This window comes from Thamnophis elegans, chromosome 3 (genome assembly GCF_009769535.1).
Source record: "Thamnophis elegans isolate rThaEle1 chromosome 3, rThaEle1.pri, whole genome shotgun sequence".
In the NCBI taxonomy this organism is placed as follows: domain Eukaryota; kingdom Metazoa; phylum Chordata; class Lepidosauria; order Squamata; family Colubridae; genus Thamnophis; species Thamnophis elegans.
The window spans coordinates 111,106,082-111,129,788 of record NC_045543.1 but is presented as its reverse complement, the minus strand read 5'-3'; the positions used below and the strand labels follow the sequence as shown (position 1 = coordinate 111,129,788).

General features: G+C 34.8%; 1 protein-coding gene across 2 annotated transcripts in view; it reads left to right on the top strand.

The window, feature by feature from the left end:
* The window catches only part of XRCC4 (X-ray repair cross complementing 4), a 110,102-nt gene that overhangs the window by 66,031 nt on the left and 20,364 nt on the right, over positions 1–23,707 (top strand). For both annotated transcript variants that reach the window (XM_032212482.1, XM_032212483.1), the window contains exon 7: positions 9,217–9,361. In XM_032212482.1, the coding sequence (XP_032068373.1) occupies positions 9,217–9,361 (145 nt within the window). The remainder of the gene's footprint in view (positions 1–9,216; positions 9,362–23,707) is intronic.

Below are 23,707 nucleotides of genomic sequence, written 5' to 3'. Positions count from 1 at the left end.
AGAACCAATCGATAAAGACCGAAACTAATCTGGATAATTAATAAGGCAAGCGTCTTACGAGTTAAAGTACCTTCAAAACAGCTTCTTCTGAATGTAAATGATAGTCAGACACCCTAATAGCAAAGTCCTAAGAATTTAGATCTCTCGAAGTGGGTCTGAAGAAAAAGACTTCATCCAGATTTTGAATTACTGAAATAATAGATCATAGATTTCAATGGATTTTTGGTGTGGTATTTTGCAGGATTGCTTGCTGATGCTTTCCAAAATTAGTGCTTTCTATGTAGCTCAGTTGTCCAAATGTAATGCAGCTAATGTATTACCAAAAACAAATATAGTAGATAGAGCTATTTAGTGAAATATGATCAATTTGGAATAGGTAAAATTGAATGCTAAACATTCAAAATTGCAGCAAAATTGAGACATAATTGAACGCTACAACTCTTTGTTGATAATTCACATTAGATATTATCTAAGTGGCTTTATATTCTTAATGGCAATAGCATCATATACTGTTAACATGCCACAGTCTTAGCTAAAATGATTTTCTTTTGATGTAAGTTTTGGGTTTTGTTATTCCTTACAGGTGTATTTTTTAATATTACTTGAGGGTTTCAGTTATATATTCATTATTATTATTTTCATTTTAATAATATTTTAGAGCTGTGTTTCTTAATGTAGTCTGTGAACCCAATATATTTTCAGGGTGTCTGCAAATTCAAATAAATAAATATTTTAAAATTTCTTATTTTTAATTTCTAATGCAGTACATATTTATAGAACAACAAACAGAAACAAGATTCTTCGGGTTCCTCAATAATTTTTAAGAATGAAAAGGGGTCAAATGCCAAAATGTTTGAGAACCACTGTTTTAGAGGAAAAGTGGGACTTAAATTCATTAAATAAAAACAAGGGGCAGCAGAATTAAAAATATAGATTTTAAAATAATGTATATTTTTGTTATTCTACTGTTACCCAACTATGTTCACTAAAGTTTGGGCCAGTTAAAAGTCAAGATAAATAATTTTAATAATAGTTTAGAATATGAAGAAATCTTATGGTTTAGGATGACATTCAAACCGCGTAAATAAATAAAATGCATTGCATTTTCCCCCAAATTATTTACAACAATGTTACTGTTCGCTAGTCACTTTCTTTTCAATGTGAGAAAATATTTTCAATTTTCTAATTATCAACTTAAAGAGCTAAAAATCAAATAATGAAGGTATTCTGACTACTGCAATCTATTAGCAAAATGCCAAACATGTTTCAGTCTATAAGCAAGCCTGCAAAATAAAATTGCAAAAAACTTATTAATCTTTATTTGAAACATAAATTAAGTAACCAGAGATGATATAGGATAAACTAAACTCTGGATAATAAATCCAAAATTCCAGGAAAATATAGCAAAAATAATTGTTATATAATGAACATGTAATATTTGAACAAGTTTTGATTGTCAATGCTTTCCCACTTGCAGATACACAAAGTAAAAAATATTTATCTTGTTGATATAGTTGGTTCCTGCTAGGCATTTAAAAGTGAATCTTTTGAGGCAGAAGAAACTAATGAGTACAAACTTCAGATAATAAAATTATAATTCCTCAGCTTTCACCAGTTTAGTAATGGAGCTTTTACCTATCCATGTCCGTACAATTTCAAAGCATAGTACAGAGCTTTCATTGTTATGCTTTGAAGAAAACTTTAATTCCTTTCATAGTCAAAACATTTTTTTTATAAACCCTCATCATTACGTTTTTTTTCCTCTTGGTGAACCTATAATTGGGGCTAGAGGTTCATTTTATATCTTAAATGCTTCATTTTAACAAGCTGACAGTTTATGTCACTGCTATTAATATTATGGTTAAAGTGCATGAAATGAATATTTAACATGTAAATAAAAAGAATTTGACACTAATCACTGTCTATTCTCCAAGTTTAAAAGTATTTCACATTTTGTATTTTAGTTTTGGATGGGGGGAGTTTGAAACCAAAAATGCTGCCTTTTGATAGGGTATCCTTGTGGCAGAGATCCTTGTAGACAGACAGTTGGGGGGCTGACTAATGAGTTATGAATTATGGAAAGCAAACACTGGATTCTCCAAAGACGTAGATGTCAAAAATGATTTTATTTCCTCCTATCCATTCAGGGGCAAGGGTTCAAAACAAAAATAGATTCTTTGGAACTGCAACAGTCCAAACCAAGAACTCAAGGTAACGTTAAAAATAAAAAGCCTAACAAAAGAATTAAACTGCTCTGGTACCAAGCTACCAGAGCAGTTGAGGCTTGATGTCTATGGAGATTCTTAGTCATCCAGGTGATGATTGTTCCAAAAGTGCTTTTTCAAGAGGCAACTGGACTTTCTGGTTTTTCTTTGAAGATGTTTTGCTTCAAAGGTAAAGCTTCTTTACCTCCGACTTGATGGTGGGGAATAGAAGGATTTATACTCCTTGCAGACAGCTGGTCATTTGCATTCTTTTAGCAGGTTGTTAATGTCACCTGGAGATTTATTCAAAATAACAGTTTTGCTATCTAAAATAAGTTTCAACAAAAAGAAATTCTAATTGACTCCAAGAAGAAGGGGTCAAGTCACATCATTCTATCAAAGCCTCTTGGATAACTAGGTCCTAGCAGTTTTTTTCTCAACCCCAATAGGATTGATCCAAATTTAATCTGAAGAGTATGCTGTTCCAAAGAAGAGAAGCAACAATGGAGAAATGTTGCCCCTCCATCCTCTTAATATAGGAATCCAGAAAGACTTCTCCTAGATTTGATTGCGTAGGTAGATATTAGAGGGATTCTTGAAGATGCTAAAGTCCTAAGTCATGCAAGGCTTCAAAGGGAACAACCAACACCTTAAATAGTACCCAGAATTTAATCAATAATGCAACTTGTAGGGAAGTGTGATGATGGTTTTGAAAAAGAAATTCAACAGGATGTAGAGGGCTAGAAAGAAATCAAATGAAAGACCCTTTGATTTATGTTGTTCTGTACTACTGCCCATTTCAAGGTGAATTTTGGTGCATCTTTATATATAAACTTCTAGTGATAAGGTGTCAACCTTGCAAGTTAGTCCAGACAAGAAGTTTACCCAAAAGTTGTTATAAATCTAAATTAACAGAATTATGCAAATCTTAAAGTACATCTCCCCCACTTTACAGTCTAATAAACTAGAGAGAGTCCTGTCTGAGATTTTTGCCATGCTCCCATTTCTTCTGTTGATTCATCCGCTGCTTGTCTAACCATTGTCTAAACTGTGACTCCTTTCTTCTATCTCCCAATGTCATTCCATACCATTACATCAATCCTGTCTTAAACCTGCAGATCTGCAAAATCTGTACAAGAAAAATAGTTCTTGTTACATGCACAGACCCGGATTTAGGAATAAACCCAAACCAGCAGTTTAGGTTCAGGATGGTTTATTATATTTATATAATCTGTTTTTAAGCTTGTGAACTGGTCTTTGGTAACCTCTTCCTCTTAGATACCCCACTCCCATGTTCCTTATCTGTGAAATGGGAATAATAATAATGATGACTTGTTGCATTGTATAAGTAGGTAATAAACCCCCACTGTTCTGTCAGTCCTCATGCCAGATGGCAAGCTGCCAATTCAGACCTTTAAATCAACATGGTTTTGAGGGAGAGGCGCATTTAGAATATAACAAATAGAAATTATTATTACCCCTTCCCTTTCCATAGCTTTTATTCTTTTGTAAATTATTGTGTATTACTAGTGGATTATGATTTATTCTGAGGGCAAGAATATATATGATGTAGGAGGGAAGAGAAAGAGAAAATTAAGATGCCATTCTTATTAAATAGAAGTTTCCAGGAGAAAGAAGGTTGCTTATTTATTTAGTCAGTCTTAATAAGCTGCTCCAACCATGAACTGATAAACAGGCTTAAATTTTTAAGTTCAGTTAAAACTTAAAACAAATTCAAAATAACAATTTTGCTATCTCAAATAAGTTTCAACAAAAAGAAATTCTAATTGACTCCAGGAAGAAGGGGTCAAGTCACATTCTATCAAAGCCTCTTGGATAGCTAGGTCCTAGCAGTTTTTCTCAAACCTAATAGGATTGATCCAAATTTAATCTGAAGAGTATACTGTTCCAAAGAAGAGAAGCAACAATGGAGAAATGTTGCCCCTCCATCCTCTAGGATGAGTCTTTCCTCTATAGGAAAGACTCATCCTAGATTTGATTGCGTAGGTAGACATTAGAGGGATTCTTGAAGATACTAAAGTCCTAAATCATGCAAGGCTTCAAAGGGAACAACCAGCACCTTAAATAGTACCCAGAATTCAATCAATAATGCAGCTTGTAGGGAAGTGGGATGATGGCTTTGAAAAAGAAAAGAAATTCAACAAACACTTTGTGAACATCAATTTAGCCTAATTACACAGAAGAGGGTAATGAAGATAGCTTTACCTTGATCCTCTTTAGTGTATAAGAGAAGGTCTGTCAGGCTTTCAAGCTTTTGTTATTATATCCCATAGCAATGAAATAGAGTTGCAATATTTCTTATGCTTTCTGTTTCCTGGCATGGTCTATATTGAAGGATTGACACAGACATAGTTCTTGCAGTAGTGATGTCACTTGCATTTAATGATGCACACCTATAACCTGAGTAGCTTTTGGGCACTCTTCAAGAGCAGCTCAACATTGCATTAGTAACCAAGAGATGAGGAGAGCATAAGGTACTATGATAGGAATGCCCTCATCCAAGAATAGTTGCAACTGCACTAAATCAAATTCAGCGAAAGTCATCCTAGCCACAACTATTTCCTACTTCCCTTAAATTTATAAGTAGCAGTTGTATCTGAGAGCGAATTTTATTCGATATTAATCTGTTGTGTAGAAAGAAATAAAGTTAGCTAACAACTATCAGGTTTAATTACCATTAAATATATATTTAATTAACATTATTCCCTGAAACGAGATCAGCTCCATCCCTTATTTTCCTAAAGTCGTCAGTCCTGGAAGGGGGTGTGTGTCTCAGGGAATCAGTGAGATCTTAAAATGACTTTCATGGCTAATCAACTCTCTTGTGTGGTGTGCTTTTCAAAAAAAGTATCACTGTTTGACATTTATTGTTTTTATACTTTTTTTGAAGTAGTATATATTTCTCAGAATCTTTTCTTGTGAGATGGATGGCCATATACATTTGATAAATAAAATGAACAAATGAATAAATTTCTGAGTATGTTAGTTTATGCTTCTTTATCTCAGATTCAGCCATTTTGTGTTTTTTGTGCAAAGAACAATTTTCCACTAGAATTGCTTCTAAATTAGTAAGGGACCAGCATCATCTTATGGTTGGTTAGAACTTTATATTTTCCTGAAATATACAGTATATAGACACACAGACATACATAATATACATACATGGGGCCAGGTGTTTCATTGGATGCTCCCTGTTATTATAAAAACTCTATATTTTTGTCTCTTCCACCACTGAAAATTTCACAGGAAACAGCTTAGAATTTTATCTTTTTCATTTTGAGCTAAATATTCATTTTACTTAAACCCTGTTTGATTGATATATCTCCTAAAGGTGGGAAAGAGTACTGCAGGCTAATTACGTCAACAGCCAGCAGTTCAATTCTCACCAGCTCAAGGTTGACTCAGCCTTCCATCCTTCTGAGTTCAGTAAAATGAGGACCTAGATTGTTGGGGGCAGTATGCTGAATTTTTAAATTGCTTACAGAGGGCTGTTAAGCACTATGAAGCAATATAAGTGCTATTGTGATAAATGCCTCAAGCACAGAGCTAGGATGTATTGCTATAATTCATCTGTTTTCTCTTTTTTTCAATTTGGGTCTAATGCAAATAAATAGAACAATTTGTATACAATTTAAAACATTTTTGGCTTACAATGGCATATTTAGAACAAATATATCTTTAGTTTGAAAGGAATGTATTTTAGTACCTCAAATATTTGTGCTAGTTTTAACAAAAAACTGTAATCTTAATTTCATTTAGTTGCTTGACATTGTGTTGTTCATTTCAAGAGATACTACATAACATGTAATGCATTTTTCAAGTGGCAAATTAATAACAGTTTTCCTGAAAATCTTAAAGAGTGCACGTACAGTTAGACAAATATAGTTTGTCTCTGACAAATTATATGGAACTTTATAGTTCTATGAACATTATGTAAGCAAAGAAAAGGATTTTCAAACTTTTCATTTTTAAAGGATCAGTAGACTCTGATCCAAAGAATTAAAGGCAGTATTCTCCACCAGAGTATGAAATACACTCCTTATCCTGACAAAAAAAACTTTTATTAATTTACTTAATTTACTAATTTATTAATTTACTTATTTAATTATATTCACTCACACCCTGTAAAGTCTTTCAACGGAGGATTTATAGTCACAGACCTTATCTGGCTTGGAGAACTGCCAAGCCGATAGCTGCAAAGCTTGACAAGCAGTCTTGGAGAGTCACAAATCAATTAAGCTAACTAATTGTCTTCTGCAAACTCCACTCCCCTTTCGCTCCTATTTTATTTCTTCTGGGAGGGGCCATTCATCGTCCACCTGTAGCCTTACTCCCTGTTCTTTAGTTGTTCCCTTCATCTGGCAACTCTGCGCATGCGCACACTGGAAACAGGCTCCAGCTGTTCATCTGCCTCACTGATGTGTGACTCTGAAGGCAGCTGATAACTGCTATATGGCTCTGGCCCCCTCTCTGCCTCTGACACAGAGCCCTCATCAGAGCCTTCCCCAGACTCCAGGACTGGCCCATGTTCCTCCCCAACTTCCTCATTGTCCGAAACAACAACTATGACAAAACATTAATTGCTTCTTTTCTTCCCATATAATCATGACATGCTCATGCCTGCTTGCCCATGAAACGAAAAAGAAGAGTTTGAATTGTGGAATCTCATCCTTAGTGCAAAAGAGAATAGACTCTTTGGGTCACTGCCACACTTGAAACAAATGTATTTGTGGGAGAGGGGGCTTCAAGTCTATTTTGACTCTTGGCAACTGATTGGATAAGTCCCTACAATTTTCTCAACAGAGTGAATGGACCAAAGGCACCCAGTTGGCTCTTTGCTTAAGGTCAGACCATCTCCTGGTTTCTATCCTGATGCCTTAACCACTACACCAAACTGAAAGAAATATAACATTTACATGTTCTATACAATCAATTGAATGTTTGTAATGCTCTAAGCAAAAGCAGATATTTGATTATTCTTTATTATCCTTTGAGGATGCCTGAACTAAATATTTTGTATGGCCTCCTCGAATGGTATCGCACAAGGGTTCCCATCTGTGCATTTTAATATAGCAGAATAGAATGCATCAGGAAACAAATTTGCTTTAAATTATTACAGCAAGGATTTGTCATTATTGTTAATCTGAGGTTATATTGTGCAAAGTATCTCTTTTTAAAATGTGTATGGATACAATTTGTATATATATTTTATAGTACTTATATTACATATGAACTAAAATTTTAACTCTTGATATGACTAAAAAAACATTTCTTTACGGAGAAAAATCAAACAGCATCTGTGAGAACTTAAATTTAATAAGTGAAACTATTATCACTAATATCTTTTATTTGTCAAGGAATGAGACTATTGAGACCAGTATACTTATTCTAGTAATGGAATTATCCTCTGTTTAAAAGCTTGAATTAATGTGTGTTCTATCTATTAACCTAAATCCTGGGGATCAATTAATAAATGGAGAAAAATGTTTATTTTCTCTAACATTTGCATCTTGGGAAACATAAAAATGAGGTTGTATGCCATCAAGCTGGTTCCTTGCAAATCAGAAAAGGGGAATCTGGAAAATGAATTTCCCATCTTTTTCTTTTGCAAACTTTAATCTTCACTTGGATATTTGGGAATATTTTAAAGAAAATAAAAGGTTTGAAGATGTTAAAAAAAATGGTAGAGCTACCGCTAGAGAGAATGTAAACATTTTTTAAAGTTTAGAACTCTACATAAATAAAATGAAAGTTTATTCTTGGCAGTAGTATGGAACTAGATTAATGCGCATTTCACTGCAACACACTCTACATAGGGCTGCCCTAGAAAACTATACAGAAGTTTCATCTGATCCAGAATGAAGCGGTATGAGCAGTGATGTGGGTGTTTCGGAATGCCCATGTAATACCTTTGCTTTGGAAGGAGCACCAATTGCCAGGTTCCTTCTGAGTCTAATTCAAGGGGATGGTTGTTACCAGGGGTGGGTTCCAGCAGTCACTACTGCCGGTTCGCTCATGACCATGCCGCATGCACTTGATGTGCGCTTTGCATGCATGCGTAGTGCAGTGAAAATTGCTTTGCACAGAAGCAATAACCAAGATGGCGTCATCTATGGCGCTGCCCAAAGAACCTGTTTGGGGGCATGGCAGGCCTGGGTCGCTGCCGGTTGCAGTGACCCAGGCCGCCAAAACACTACCAGTTCAGCCAAACCGGTCTGAACCGGTAGGAACCCACTACTGGTTGTTACCTATAAAGTCCTTTGTGGCATAGGACCTGATTACTTGAGGGACTACCTGTCTTATATAGTATTTCCCCTTCAGTCTTGCAGGGTCATCATGCCTTGGGTTTCTTGGAATAAACAATGTTATTTATCAGGATTCTGGAAGTGCACCTTCTCTCTAGAAGCACATGCCCTCTGGAGTAAGTTTCCCCTGAATCTGGATGATCCTCATTCTGCTGTTGTTTAGAACTCCAGTGAAGACCTGTGACAACAAAAAGAGGGACCCCTTACTCCATTCCATCTATACTGTGGCATTTGTCATCTTTTACCTTTTCCTGATTTTCCTGTAATTTCCTTTACTTGATTATTGTGAGTTGCCCAGAGTTGGAAGTTGGATTACATATAAGTTTAATATTTATTTATCTATTTATATTAATATGGTTTGAGGATTGGTTGCATAGTCAGTTTAGACTGCATTTGGTATTATTCTGTAAAGTGGAGAAAGAGCAAACTTAACATGGTGAGCAGAAGCAAATTTAAGAGGAGCAGAGGAATATGGCCTAAATTTTGCCCAGAGATATAAATGTGCATTTATTAAGGCATCAACAATTGTAACATTTGCTATTCATATTGCCTAAAAATAATTGTCTTGAATTATTTCTACTCTAATTACCATTCAGACTACCACAGATAAGCAGCTTCCTCATAATATTCCCAGAATTGATAATTTAATTCCCTGTCTTATTATGTTATCTTTTCTGTTCTGACAGTCAAATCCAGTGAAGATTCATTACTTGGTAGTCTGGATATTACTGATATAGTTCCAAGTAGAAAAAGAAGACAACGGATTTCAAAAGACGGAAATACTAAACCAAAGGTGACACTACAAGAAGCCCACACTTCTTCAAAAGAAAAGTAAGCTTTTTAAAACATATACAAGGGATAAATTTATAATACAAAAATCTTGGTATGTACATAAATACTTCATTTTTATTGTGAGTGTTACAAGTGAGGAATAAAACCTTATTTATTCTTTTTTTATTCACCAAAATGATATTATAAAAATAATACATATATAAACTTTTCCACATAAAAAATTACATCTTAATACTCTGCCTAAAATCAGTTATCTTATGCCTTAAATTTTTAATTCTTAAAATGACTTTTACTGCTTCAGACATTTGATCAAATTTTGCATCTAAAGTTGTGTTTCTTTAGTTTTGAGTCTTCTTAGATCTCAAATGTTTGATTACATATATTAATCTAAATTATTTTTAATTATGATTTTTCTGCTGGTTATTCCTATAAAAATACCACATGGGCTACCAGAATGGTATATAGTGTCTACCATCACATAAACATTCCAAGGAGAATTACTTGTCTTAGCTTCTGTCAACCTAGCAGTTCGAAAGCACATAAAAAAGGCAAGTAGGAAAATAGAGACCATTTTGGTGGGAAGGTAACAGTGCTCCGTGCGCCTTTGGCATTTAGTCATGCCAGCCACATGATCACAGAGACATTTTTGAACAGCGCTGGCTCTTTGGCTTAGAAACAGAGATGAGCACCATCCATAGAGCCAGAAACAACTAGCACACATTAGGATCCTTTACCTAATTTAAATTAATATTTTAATTTCCACTTAGGTAGTAGTATGTGAAATTGTGCTATTATTTTCTGGTGTGATTTTACTTTTAACACTTCAGAATTAATTGTTTTCCCCTTCTTTTGAAATTTAATTACCTCTCACTATTCATTCCAGAGAAGAAAAGAATAAGCATTCTTTTGCTTTTTCTGTGGCACAGTTTTTTTCAAGACACTAATCTATATCTTCAGTTAATTAGCATATTGGTGGATTCAAGATATGAGATTAATATCTTTTATTTTCATTCACATTTTTTCTTTTAGATACTTTTATCCTGCCTTTATTATTTTTATAAATAACTCTGATACTTCCTCCTCCCATATTTCCCACCAAAACAGCCCCGTTAGGTGGGTTGGACTGATAGAATGACTGGCTCAACGTCATTTAGCCAGCTTTCATGCATTTTTAATGTTGGATTTATAAATTTTATAAATTTAAGCAGTCATTAAAGCTATTTTAAGCTTCCAAGATCTATTTGCTTAAATAAATGGCCATTTAAGATAATTCTTTAAGATTAAGACAAAAAGTAGTGTTAGAGCTTCATTGCTGTATTAGTAATTAAAATGGGTATTTACAAATACATGATCTTCAGATATTTTGGCAATATTTTTCATGGGAGAGGTCAGAATCTTCATGCTATTTTCTACAAATTTCTAATTTAAATTTTTGATGTTACATTTTTATTTACTAAATTGTTCCATTAGATGAAGCATCATTATATGTTTTGGGTCTTATTATCCCTTTCATGAAAGAAGCAAACAAGAAATACAAAATGGCAGTAACTGCCATTATATCAGAAAAAAAGACTTCTTTATAGTACAAATGCAATAAGGTGCTCTATATAAAGAGATTTCACTATATCGGTAAAGTACATAATAAATGAAGTCTTTGGGCTGAAATCTTGACTGGACTTTTTGCAGCCTAGTGAAACACTAAGATTACTATCCTGGGATTCTGGTTGAAATAGAGTTCTTTTCCTTTTTTGTAAAAGCATTTCCAAGAAATCTCGGGGGAACAAAATCACTCTGTACATCAGGATTTTGGAAGGCAACGTCATGACATAAATTTCAAAATGGAATCTTCAGAGTAACTGCTAAATTATGATCAATGTATTTTTCCATTTTGCAAATAATAAGCTATAGAAGTTACAGCAATAAAGTTCTAAGGAAATGTCTGCTTTATATTTTAATATGCACAAGGCTGAGGTAACTCTTAAATAATGGTCCTGTCTCTTACAAAGGGCAGTGATGGTTCTTAGTCAAAACTATGAGACATTTACTTACTTACTTACTTATTACTTACTTACTTACACTTTTTAACTGCCCCATCTCCCTCAAAAAGGGGCTCGATAACAATAACAATAGGGTGACAACATTTTTTTTATCTATCTGCATGTTTGACATAAAAGTATGGCTTAAGTCTACTCAGAAGGGTGTAGAAGAACAAACCTTCTAGAAATTGGTTTGGAAGCAGTAACATTGGTGCTTGTTACCATATACCCCTTTTCTTAAAAAACAGGAGCCTTGAAGAGGGGCAGGATTGAACTTGGCATGCTGAATAAAAAAGTGAAGCCTATTTTATTATTTGCAGAAAATGTGAATGGTTCATTTATCCTGGCTATGGCAAAAATCTACAGCTTATTTTCAGGGTCATGACTCATCTTGCATCTGGATCTGAAACCAGTGTGGTCCAGTGAATAGTTTATTAGGCTTGGATCTTAGAAATCACATTTCATATCCCAGCTCAGTCCTGGTCTTACTGGGTGGCCCTGGGTAAGATGCTCCCTGGGCTGATTCCTCCATCTGTAAATGAGAATGTTAAAGACTAACACCATTGTGCAACTTTTGGGGATGGGTAAAGTTATTATGGAAGTCTTATTACAAGTTATGATACAAGATAACTGAACCAGGATACAATATTTAACTAAGGTTTGCTCCTTTTTAAAAAATCAATTCATGTCCTAGTTGTGTTAAAGCCCTAACATAAAAACAGTCTTTGCTGAATAATGCTAGTTGAATTCTGTTGTAACTACTACATTTTTGTCAGGCGGATCTGAAAAGCCACGGCTTTGCATTTTGATGCTGAGAACTTTTCTCTCCTGCTGCCACTCTGTCAATTATACTTTGAATTGGAGTGGGTTGCAAACAGGGATCAAAGAAAACTAAAGACTAACATTATGGGTTTTCCTTCTGGTGGGTGTGAGACTGACCTGTGCAAAGACACTCTCATGGGAATTTTAAGTGCATGGCTGCTGTACCACCTCGTTTAGTAATCTATATTATCTCCTTGGAAATGTCTTGCTAAAGTTGTGTAGGATTTTCTTCAAAACACTGTAGAGGACATAAACAGCTTTTCTTTCGATAACCCTCTGCCTTCTTAAAAGCATAGCAAGTCTGGGGTACATCATGAATTCCTGAAGGATTATATCTCTTCTTTTGCCTAATTTATTGCTTGTGGCTCACTTGTTTAAACTCTGAATTCAAGCTTTGTTTAAAATGTGGTTTGCTGCTACCAGTGATTCAAATTGCAAAACCCTTGGCTTATCTTGAATTTCAGCTTTCTCGGAGGACCCTGCAGACCCTGGTATTGTTGTCTCATATGAAGCAATATTTTACTGAAAAGGTTTAACTCTCTGAAATTGGATGCCCATATAAAAAGGCATCAACCTTTTCCACAGCCCACTGAGAGTATGAAGTTTATACTGCAGTCCCTTTATTAAAAAAACATTATTTCTTTCAAGCATACAGTATATGCTAACAAAGCACAGCATTTTAGAAACATTTACTTATTATAATTTACTGGATGTTTAGTGCTTTTATAGTGTTCTTTTGCAAGAGTTTCATACAGATAAATTGTTTTTTGGAAGACTACTACTGTAAACTCTTTGTCTTCTATTTCGGTTTAAGTCTGTTTCATACAAAATCCTTAGCAATGCAAAATGAAATAATTAAAACAGTTCAAAAAAACAGTTATATGTTAGAAACTTGCTTCTTCATCCTTTTCCTCTTAATCCCAGAAAGTTATTCAATTATGACTTTCCCCATCTATTGCCTCAGTATTTTTTTTTTAAAAAACCTGAAACCAATTTTGAAATCTTTAAAAATTTTATCCTGCCTGTATCATTTTATAAGTAAACAAGGTGGTAAACATACATAATATTCCTTCCTTTTCCTATTTTCTCCACAACAATACATTTGTGAGGTGAGTTGGGCTAAGAGTGACCAGCTCATAGTCACCAGCCAGTTTTCATGCCAAAGGGAGAACTTTGCAGGCAGGGATCACTAGTTTGTTCTTTGTTTTAGATAGCAAAGTATCTTTATCCAAACTGGAAGGACAGAGTTACTAAAATCTTTACTTAATAACATACATCCCTAACCCAAATGAGATGTCAATAGAATAGTATTTAATCACATGCTGTAAAGTGTTTGGCTTCTTTAAGGAAGAGGTACAGGAATGGCATGGAGATTGGATATTAATGCAGTACATTCTCAAATTGATGCTAATTTTATTTGCAAATCATGTGTAATTTGAGGAAATAGAGGAGAAGATATGGTAGATAGATCATTTATATGCTTTCTTTAATATGAACCAAAACATTAGACCCATACTATCATTTCGGTTTGCCCAAAGCTAATCAATCATTTTTTCTCATGTTGACCATAAAAATGGGAGGTCTCCATTTGACATGAAACATAGCATAATTCCAATTAATAGTAGGCGGCTAGAAGACTTGAGTTCTAGGTAAAGCTTTCGTGTCATGTTTATTAAAAATGATGTGATGTTGATGTTCATTATGTTTCATGTCAATGGAATTAAATAATTTTGATAGAATAAGCTTTTAATTGGTCTTTGGAAAATGAAACTGCAATAGATGGTACTTCCCCCCCCCCCCTTTAAATTGCATTGCCATAGGCATCACATTTTCAATTATATAAGCAGAATTACAATTTAGAAAACACTTAAAATTGCTAAATAAGAATATCTAATAAAAAATTTGTATGAAAGAAAGCTCTTCACCTTAAATATTAAATTGGGTCTAAATGTAGATATGCTTACTTTTGCTCCATCACTGAAACAATTTAGTCATGATTATCTGGCCTTATTAGGTCCCAAGCCTATCCGTAATAAAACCATTAGGTTTTTATTCACCCACGAGTGGCGTTATATAAATTAATTTACCATTTTAAGGGGTTTTGGTTTTGCAGACTTGTAAAATTCCTACTTTGTGGGTTTGAGAAATTGATGTGAAACTAAGTGATTTGTCTAGTTGTTTGGATCCCATTGAGACCTTTGAAGTCCTAATCATCTTCAGTTGTGTCCATGAACAAATCTGTATATAAAGTAGTTGAAATTTGACGGTATTCTAGGAACAAATCCCTTTAATATGAATTCCTTTAGATAGTGAGATAGGCAGAAATATAAATCAAATAAATAAATAAATAAATAAATAAATAAATAAATAAATAAATAAATAAATAAATAAATAAATAAATAAATAAATAAAGGATACACAACTTTTTATGGGTCTATGTAAAGTAGAAATCCATTAATATGGAACATTTTCTGTAATTAGTTCGCATGTTTCTAGTAACTATATTGCTGCTTTCTTATGTTTAACAGAACTGGGCTGCAGAAAAATCTTGACACAACCAAGTGGTATAACCAATGTGTATGCTGCTGTCTAGCAATCATCTGGATGTTTTCAGCTTTAATATGATAACCCTACAATTTCTATAGAACAAAATATGTTCTAGATATTTTGAGTATTGTCAGTGAACAATAGCAAGCACTGCATGTATCTCTTTATAATAATTCAAAGTTCCTAAAGTTGAAAATGATTCAATAATAACAAAAGCTTAGTGTGTGTGTTTTGTGAAGGTATGCTCTGATGTAACTCAAATTAGTGTAGAAAGGTGTAAGTTTTTAATATGTATTGGAACTTGTCCTCAGCTGAATTTTGTTTTGACAACTGTGACTACTTCTATGAATCTACACTCCTTAGAAAAGTAAAATCTTTGGGTCTATTTGGTTTTTTTTTTTTTGTATTGCCAAATTTCTTACAATTCAAAGTCAAAGTTTGAAAGATTAGACAAGATCTTGACACAACCAAGTTGTTGAATTGACAAGTTCAAGCCCTCTTAAAAAGGGTTTGCATCAGATCTGTCCTTGTTTGTTTGTTTGTCTGTTTCGTGCTTTTATATTTTTATAAATAACTTAAGGTGGCAAATAGTCTTTCTTCCTCCTATTTCCCCCACAACAACAACCCTGTGAAGGTGGGTTGGGCTGAGAGAGAGTGAATAGCCCAAAGTCACCTAGCTGGCTTTCATGTTTAAGGGAGGACTAAAACCTGGTTTCTAACATGACGTCTTAAGCACTAAACCAAACTGGCTCTCTAATTATTACTTTAATTTGTTATATAAATTACAGATTTGCTTTTATAATAAGGTGACCAGATTTTCAGATTGGAAAAGAGGGACACCCTTGACCGGGGGGGGGGGGGGTTTGATTAAAAAAAATTTTTTTTGTCAAAAGGTCACCCCAGGACACTGAAACCAGCATAAATACGAATCTGTTGCCAAACAAAATTTTGATCACGTGACCATGAGGATGCTGCAACGGTCGCTAAGTGTGAAAAATGGTCACAACGGTCGCTAAGTGTGAAAAATGGTCTCAACGGTCGCTAAGTGTGAAAAATGGTCATCAGTCACTTTTTTCAATGCCATTGTAACTTTGGTCACTAAATGTTTTCCCCCTCCTCGAGACTCCTCACTTCTTCCTTCATTCCTCTTGCTTATCTACCTTCACCTTATCTGTCTTCTGCTCTTTCCCTCTCTTCCTTCCTTCCTCCCTCCTTCCATCCTCTTCTTTCCTCACTCACTCCCTTCCTCCTTTTTTCTCTTCCTTCCTCCTTCCATTATTTATACGATATAAAATTCAATGAGGGTGAAACACACAAAATCTGGCAAAGCTGCCTTGCACCAACCTGGCCTGCCCATAGAATAGCAGCCACTTTGAGACACATAAACCTGGTCTGAACATATTGCATCACAAAGATTTGCAAAGATCACATTTGCAAAAAGGAACATTTCTTGTAGTAAATACATTTTATAAACAATTTAAAAGTAAAAATCCCCCCAAAATAATAAAATAGGTATTCTATAAATAAAAGAAATCCTTAAAAACCATTGTTAAGTATTACACCAGCAATAACTTATACTGTCACCATTTCAAACTATCATCAGAAATACGAATCCGTTGCCAAACATCAACATTTTGATCGCGTAACCATGAGGATGCCACAACGGTCGCTAAGTGTGAAAATGGTCGCTAAGTGTGAAAAATGGTCATCAGTCACTTTTTTCAATGCCATTGTATCTTCCTGATTATTAAAAGTGCAAATTCACTCAGTGTCAATCATGACTCCTGAGTCCATTTCAAAGTATTGTGCATAGAAATTTTAAAAATGGCTTGTTTCAATTTATTTTGGATAGAATCTTTTTTTAAATAGTCTAAGACAATTTAAAAAAAGAATCAACACAGAATACCACTACATTGTAAAATTATGTTTCATATTACATTGAGCCTATGGGAAATATGGAAACGCTACCACATGCTGAAATATTTTAGAAGCTAGTGTTACTATATGCTTTCATAGATTACCTTTTCATTACATGGGATATTTTCAGAAATCTCATTTTAGTAATACATTTATGAAAGCCACTTTAAAATGTCTGTGTCAATGTCTAAAATCTGTTCCATCTACAAAGTAATTTTAAGGCCAAAACTCCAAAAATATGTGATCAATCAAAAATAGTTCTCAGCAGAACATTAGTTTCTTCATTATAGTACAGCTATACAATGAATTCTGTACTTTTTCAGATTGTAAATTGCAACTTCCTAGTAAACAGTTTAGCATGAAGAATCTCTTTTGATTGCGGAGACATGTCTCTTCTAGCCCTGTTCCTCTCAATCCTTCTCTATCTTGGCGGTTTTTAAATTACAGTTTTGTCAAGTGTTCACCTATTTGTAGCATTAGTCTGTGTCAAATAGTATATATATAGAGTGTTTGTCATGAACGTGCAAGTTGCAAACTCCCACCCCTCATTTACTGGCAGCCTGATAGCATCTGACTGCCAGTCAACTTATAAGAGAGGAAATTGTCCTTTGTCATATAGGAATGAGATGTCTTTGGCACACAGGTTTGCCCATGCCCTAACAGCTTCCTTTCCTGAATAGGAAAAAAGCTGGATTAAAAAAAAAAACTAGTAGCAAAAATCTGGGGAAATGGAATAAACTGCTGTATCTGAGCTTGGAAAATTAACATGGTAGAGCAGGCCTATGCAATGGACGGTCTGTGGGCCAGATGCGGCAAAAAAGCATTTTGATATGTCACCTGACTCAATCAAGTTTGATACCCATGTGATATAGCATCCCCAATAGCACTTACATATTGATAGAATTACCTCAAGAAGTTGGTGAGGTGCAAGGAAAAAAAGCATAGGATTTTATTCCTTTTCTTTATTCCTTTCAATATAGTATTGGGATTTTTTTTTAAAAAAAAGCTGTCTTATACGATGAGATTGGTAGAATCTCATTGTCATTCCTCATCTTCCTGAAATCCCTTTCAATGGCCAAATCTTTGAAAAGTAGGAAACCCTCTGTAAAATTGTGCTTAAGTTGAGAGAGAGGAAGGAATTAAAGGAAAATCTGCTTATGTAACAATAGATGAAACTCTTGGGAAGCAATGCAGCTGTTATTTCAATTAAAGCAGATGTGTTTTTAACCATCTAGGCAGACCCTGAGAGCAGGTGGTACATTTTTCTCTAGAGAAAGCCATCTTTATTGTCACTGTTTTTCACACAGGTAGTTTCATGTAAGTTACAATAAGGCTGTTCACCAGCTTAAATGAGTAGGGTAAAGTGCTGTGAAATTGCCTTTTTATGTAGGTAGAAATACATCACAGCTGTGAATGAAGTTTGAATGAAACAATGTTAATTGCAACAGCTGAGATAATTCAGATGTTGAAATTTATATATCATCACATGTGAGCTGTAATGCTTTGGTGACCTAATAGAAAAAAGTTCCTTTTGAGGGAAAAGGTGTCATTTTATTTTTGTTTTGAAAAATACTATTTATCTGAAAGATAAGGTTTTCTCCAAATAATTTACTTTTTAAAATGAGAATTCCGTTGAAATTTACTGAAAATATAAAATAATCATAGCAAATGAATTTCTTCTAATTTTCTTTTCTGAGAAGATGGGTTGGATATCAATTTGTCTGAAGTGGTGTAGGGTTTCCTGCCTAAGCAGGGGGTTGAACTAGAAGACCTTCAAGGTCCCTTCCAACTCTGTTATTCTAAGTTCTTGATTCCACTTTCAAGACCTGTTGCATTTAAGAGAACTAATAATATTTGTCCCGTGTTGAAATCTGAATATAGTTTGAGAATCCATTTATGAGATTTTAGTAATGCCTTTCAAACCCAAATTCATCCAGGAGCATACTACTTTTCACTGTTTATTCAGCTTAATTGACAATCAACACCACAGTAATGTGTTATAAAGAGGCCGTAAGAGCCAAGGTGGCGCAGTGGTTAAATGCAGCACTGCAGGCTACTGCTAGATCAGCAGGTCAGCGGTTCAAATCTCACTGGCTCAGGGTTGACTCAGCCTTCCATCCTTCCGAGGTGGGTAAAATGAGGACCCAGATTGTTGGGGGCAATATGCTGACTCTCTGTAAACCGCTTAGAGAGGCCTGAAAGGCCTATGAAGCGGTATATAAGTCTACTGCTATTGCCGTAAGTATTTAGACCACAAAATATTTTCCCACCACTTGGGTTGGCCCTGTTAACTGGAGAGAGAAAGGGACGGTGTTTTTTTTTTTTTTAAACCAAAATGCTTCGGCAGTGAAGCCCTTTCACAGAGCAAAGCAGAAGAAGGGAGGGGTGTGTGTGTGTGTGTGAAAACGGAGCCACAGCCGCGCCGCCGCCTCCTCCCCTTCCCTTCCTGCCGGACTTCCAAGCCCAGAGAAGGCGAGGGGCTGCAGAATCCGGGCTTCCTCTCACCTCCTGCTTCTTCCTGGTCGCTTCGCCCATAGCCAGGGGTGGGGTTTTCACGAAGGCGTCCCGAAACCCAAGCAGGAAAAGGGAGAAAAGGAGCCCGAGCCGCCGAGCCAGCCCACTGCCGCGAGGAAAGTGGTGGTCCCAAGCTCTCCCTTTAGTTAATCTGTGTAAAATATTTTACGTATACCCCGCCCACTTTTATACCCCGCAGGGGGCGCTGTGCATGTAAAAACGCATATAACCCGCGGGTTATATGGGTGAAAATACGGTAATCCCTAGGCCTTATGTAATGCCAGTGTATGAAAATGTAAATAAGATACGATCTAGAATGTATAAATTCTAGAGAACTATAAAAAGGTCTCAAGATTAACGTTGTGCAATATTTTGTACATAAAAATTCTGAGTTTGGAATGCTTTCAATATTAATTGGTATTCAGATTTATGAGACTAAGCTTTATTGTACTTGTAGAATTTTAATTTTCATGTAAACCAGTGTATTACAGAAAAAATATTTGGCTATGAGAATTAGAACACCATTGATGTCATAGATGCTGCTGTAAGGGTGGGTTTTTTGCCATTTTTAAATCTACCTTTTTGCCTTATATATTGAAATATTAAGCGTGCAATATACCTTGGAAATAAGCAGAGCATCCATGATTTGAATGAACTAGTTAAGTTGAATATAGTAGTTGATTAGCTGAGATTGAATTAAGCTGATTGAATAAAAACTGTGGATGCAAAAACATCCATTAAAATTACTGGATTTCTTTAAGGACTTCTGATTCAGTGCATCCACTGGATATTAACTACTGTAGCATTCCCAAGACTGCATGGAATAAAGTATATCCTGAGCTATTGATCAGAGGGGGAGATGCTGGCTTCCTGAATGACAAGTATCTGATTTAATTATGCCCAGGGGATAACACCCAGATTATATATCTTTTAGCATAATTTCAATTATCTAACGAAACAGAAGAAATGAAGTAGCTATTTAATCTTTTCTTCACAGATAACTCAATTAGAAATGTAGTTTTGGATAGGTTTTAAGAAAATGGAAATGGTAAATTAAGCAAATGAATAACTTCTTTCAATACAGATAAGGTATTGTTCTTCAGACAGCTGAATAAAGGAAGAAGAACATGTCTTGGAAACAATCAATAGTTCTTTGTTAACAAATTACTTTTTAAAATCTAATATTATCCCATTGGTAATTCATACACTTAAGTGAAAGTCAAACAAGAGTTTTAACTGGAGGAAATCTTGCTTCTCCACGTGAATAGGGGTTTTTTGCATGAAAGGCAAAAGAGTATTTTTTCTGTGGCTCAGTAAATTGTGGAGTCACTTCTGGTCTGGAAAGATCATTCATAATTTCAGGGGGCTTTTTAAAATTTGTAGCTAAACTTGTAGTCTAGCATTTTGAATTCTATATTTTTCAACATTTTTATAATTGTCAAAACAAGTTGTTTTCTTTTTGCATACATTTTGAATGCACTAAAAATCTGCTACAAAATGAACTCTATTGATTAGTAATAAGTATTAATATTTAAATGAAAACAGATGATTCTTTAGGTTTAGGTTTAAGTTCAGTTAGGTTTTGTTTTGTATAGTTAAAACATGAAATCAATGTGCTGGAGAGAAAGCCACATTTATGATATATTTGAATATTATATTCTGTTCGTTGGCATGTTTTCAGCCCTTCAAGATTTCCATTTCAAACTCTTAATTTATTTTTGCAGATGTTAAAATAGAAGAATAGCATGGCAGTTTGCTGCCATGCCACAAATTAAATTGCCCTCAGATTTATTTATTTTTTATTTTTAGATACTTTTTCTTAAATAAAGGAAAAAGTAGTTTTCCCAGAATAATTTAATCCCAATTACTGACAATTAGTTAAGCAATACAAACCATAACTGTAATAATATTACTCATGTCCTACTTTGATCGTCTGCCCTGCTTGCCAAATGACAAGTAGGAAATTTGAAAGCAAAATACTAAACTATTTATGAATATTTGGCAATTCTAAGTTTTGTCTCTTAAATTCTAGTGTTGGGTGGAGGTGAATTAATATTCCTTCAGTCTTATTTTCAACCATCCCAGAACATTGAAATTGATTCTCCACATTTATAAACATGACTTGCCATCAAAGCAATTTTGTTGTCAAAATTAATAGTACCCAAACTGAATGTACAGTAATTTATAATGGACAACTGGCATAGAGAGGTTAAAATTGGATCCAACTCTTTAATTCCTAGTTAAGGGTTGCATTTTATGAGATGAGTTCTATGAAGTTGATATTGAGTCGTTCCAGTTCTCAGATCTAGGAGAAGACTAAATTAGGCTTTCAAATGTGAAGATTAGATAGGTTGAATGAACATATTTCCTGATATAGCTGGCAGTCAGCTGTAATACCAGTGTGTAGGCTAAGGTTATGTTGCTACTACATCTGCCATTTCTTTCTATATAATTTCTCTTCTTTCTATAAACTTTGAATGGGATAGGAAGACATATAAGGATAATGGACAAGTATGAAAATTTTACTCAGTTGTTCTCACTATATTGTTGTTCACAAGTAAGGAAGTTAAGGAAGGTTGCACTAGTTCATTGCTTTATCACAGATCTTATTACATGTTTATCTACTACACCTATTTGTTGATTTATATTGTTTCTGTTCAGTCTAAAGCAGATATATGCCATATTTAAATTTGCAACCATTTACATTTACAAACAGTAGCATAGTAATTTTTTTTGTCTTGTATCTTATTTCTGATGTTTTTTTCTTTTTGCACATTTGAAATGCCCTGAAAAAATTAATCTGCTGAAAAATGAACTCATTATTGATTAGCTACAAGTATTAATATTGTAAATGAAAGCATAATTCTTTGATTCAGTTACATTTTGTTTTGTATGGTTAAAACATGAAAACAATGAAGCAGAGAAAAAGCCACAATTTATTTATGATATATTTGAATATTGTATTCTGTTAGTCAACCATTAAATTGAAATTATTGGCATATTTTCAACCAATACAAGATTTCCATTCCAAACTCTTAATTTATTTTACAGATGTTAAAATAGAATAGCATGGCAGTTTGCTCCCATGCCACAGATTAAATTGCCTTCAGTTTTGCCTCTGCATTCACACTTTTGACCTTGTGAAAGAGCCCAAAAACTGGTTCTGCCAACTGGTCTGGGGCCCAATAGGAACATGTTATTCTGGAGGTGGTTAATGAACTTAGATGGGACCCCACTTCCTGCCCATGTGCATCTTGCTCCCTTCCTTCCTATCTTTAATCATTTTTAAATCAATTTTGGTGTTAATTGATTGTAAGCTGCTTAGAATAGCTTCTGTGTGAGATGAGTGGCATATAAGTTAAATAAAATAAATCTTAAAAACAGTACACCATTTTAAAAATACCTATAATATATCATTGAGCAACTTAAGCATGAATGTTGAAACAGAAAATGCAACATATTTAACCAAACACCTGGTACTTGTTAAGGTGTGTATACACAAAGAGGGAATAATATATTTATCAAGTACTATAGTGAATTCTTGGCAAATGTGATACATTCAAAAGAACATTCCCCCAAATTTTAATATTCAGGCAGGTATGTAAAGGAGACCCAAAGTTTGTGAGATTTATATAGAGCAAGGTTGGGCCAAATTAACTCATTGCATAATTAAATTGGACCTTTTTATTTCTCTGATTATACTGTGTGGGAGATGATTACTTTTCATACTGTCTTGGTAAATTACAGGTTGGATGACTTTATTTATAAAATAAGTGAACTGCATTCACTCAAAATCCCCTTTATATATCATTATCGTAGAAGACCTGTGTATTGTTCAAATGTTAAGCAAGAAAGTTCCTGTCAGCCTCTGTTTCGCTACTTGCTTTCAGCTGCCATTGAAACGGGGAGGGGGAGGCCTGGTATTTGGGAAGGGAAGTTTTAATTACAGGAAAGATTGTGTAAAGGGAGTTTTGTTCTCACCATCTACTGCGCATGCTGGAGATAGTGATGGGAGCCACCAAGGCCAACTGTCCTACATACCAACCTGATGATGTTTTTTGAATATGGAACTCGCATGACACTTAAGGGATTTGCAGATTGGACTAGGGATGGGGTTACCAGGGGGAGGGGTTGGGTCACATATTGATATCTATGATTTTGCGCGCTTTTGCGTCAGATCTTGCTTTGCTTAGCTGCTATCGTTTCATAACCAGTAAAAGTACTCTTAATTCTGCAAAATGGAGTTAAGTGGTTTCTTGGTTGCTGAGGGAAGCTGGCTTGACATTAAGCAAGATCTCACTTTCGCACTCATCCCGGAGATAACACCTTCCAAGGGGTGTGTAAATAAAACCAAAACTTTCAAAACAATGTCCTACCCAGGCAGCGACCAGGAAGACAACATGGGGCAGCTGCATCCTTGTGTTCCTTGGAGACGGAGCGGATGGCAGATCTGAATTTGGAGGAACAATCCATCCACCCCAGGTGGTCGTTGGGAGTGGGACAGAAGTATGACCCTGAGGAAATTCCGGCTGGAGTTACCACAAGGCGA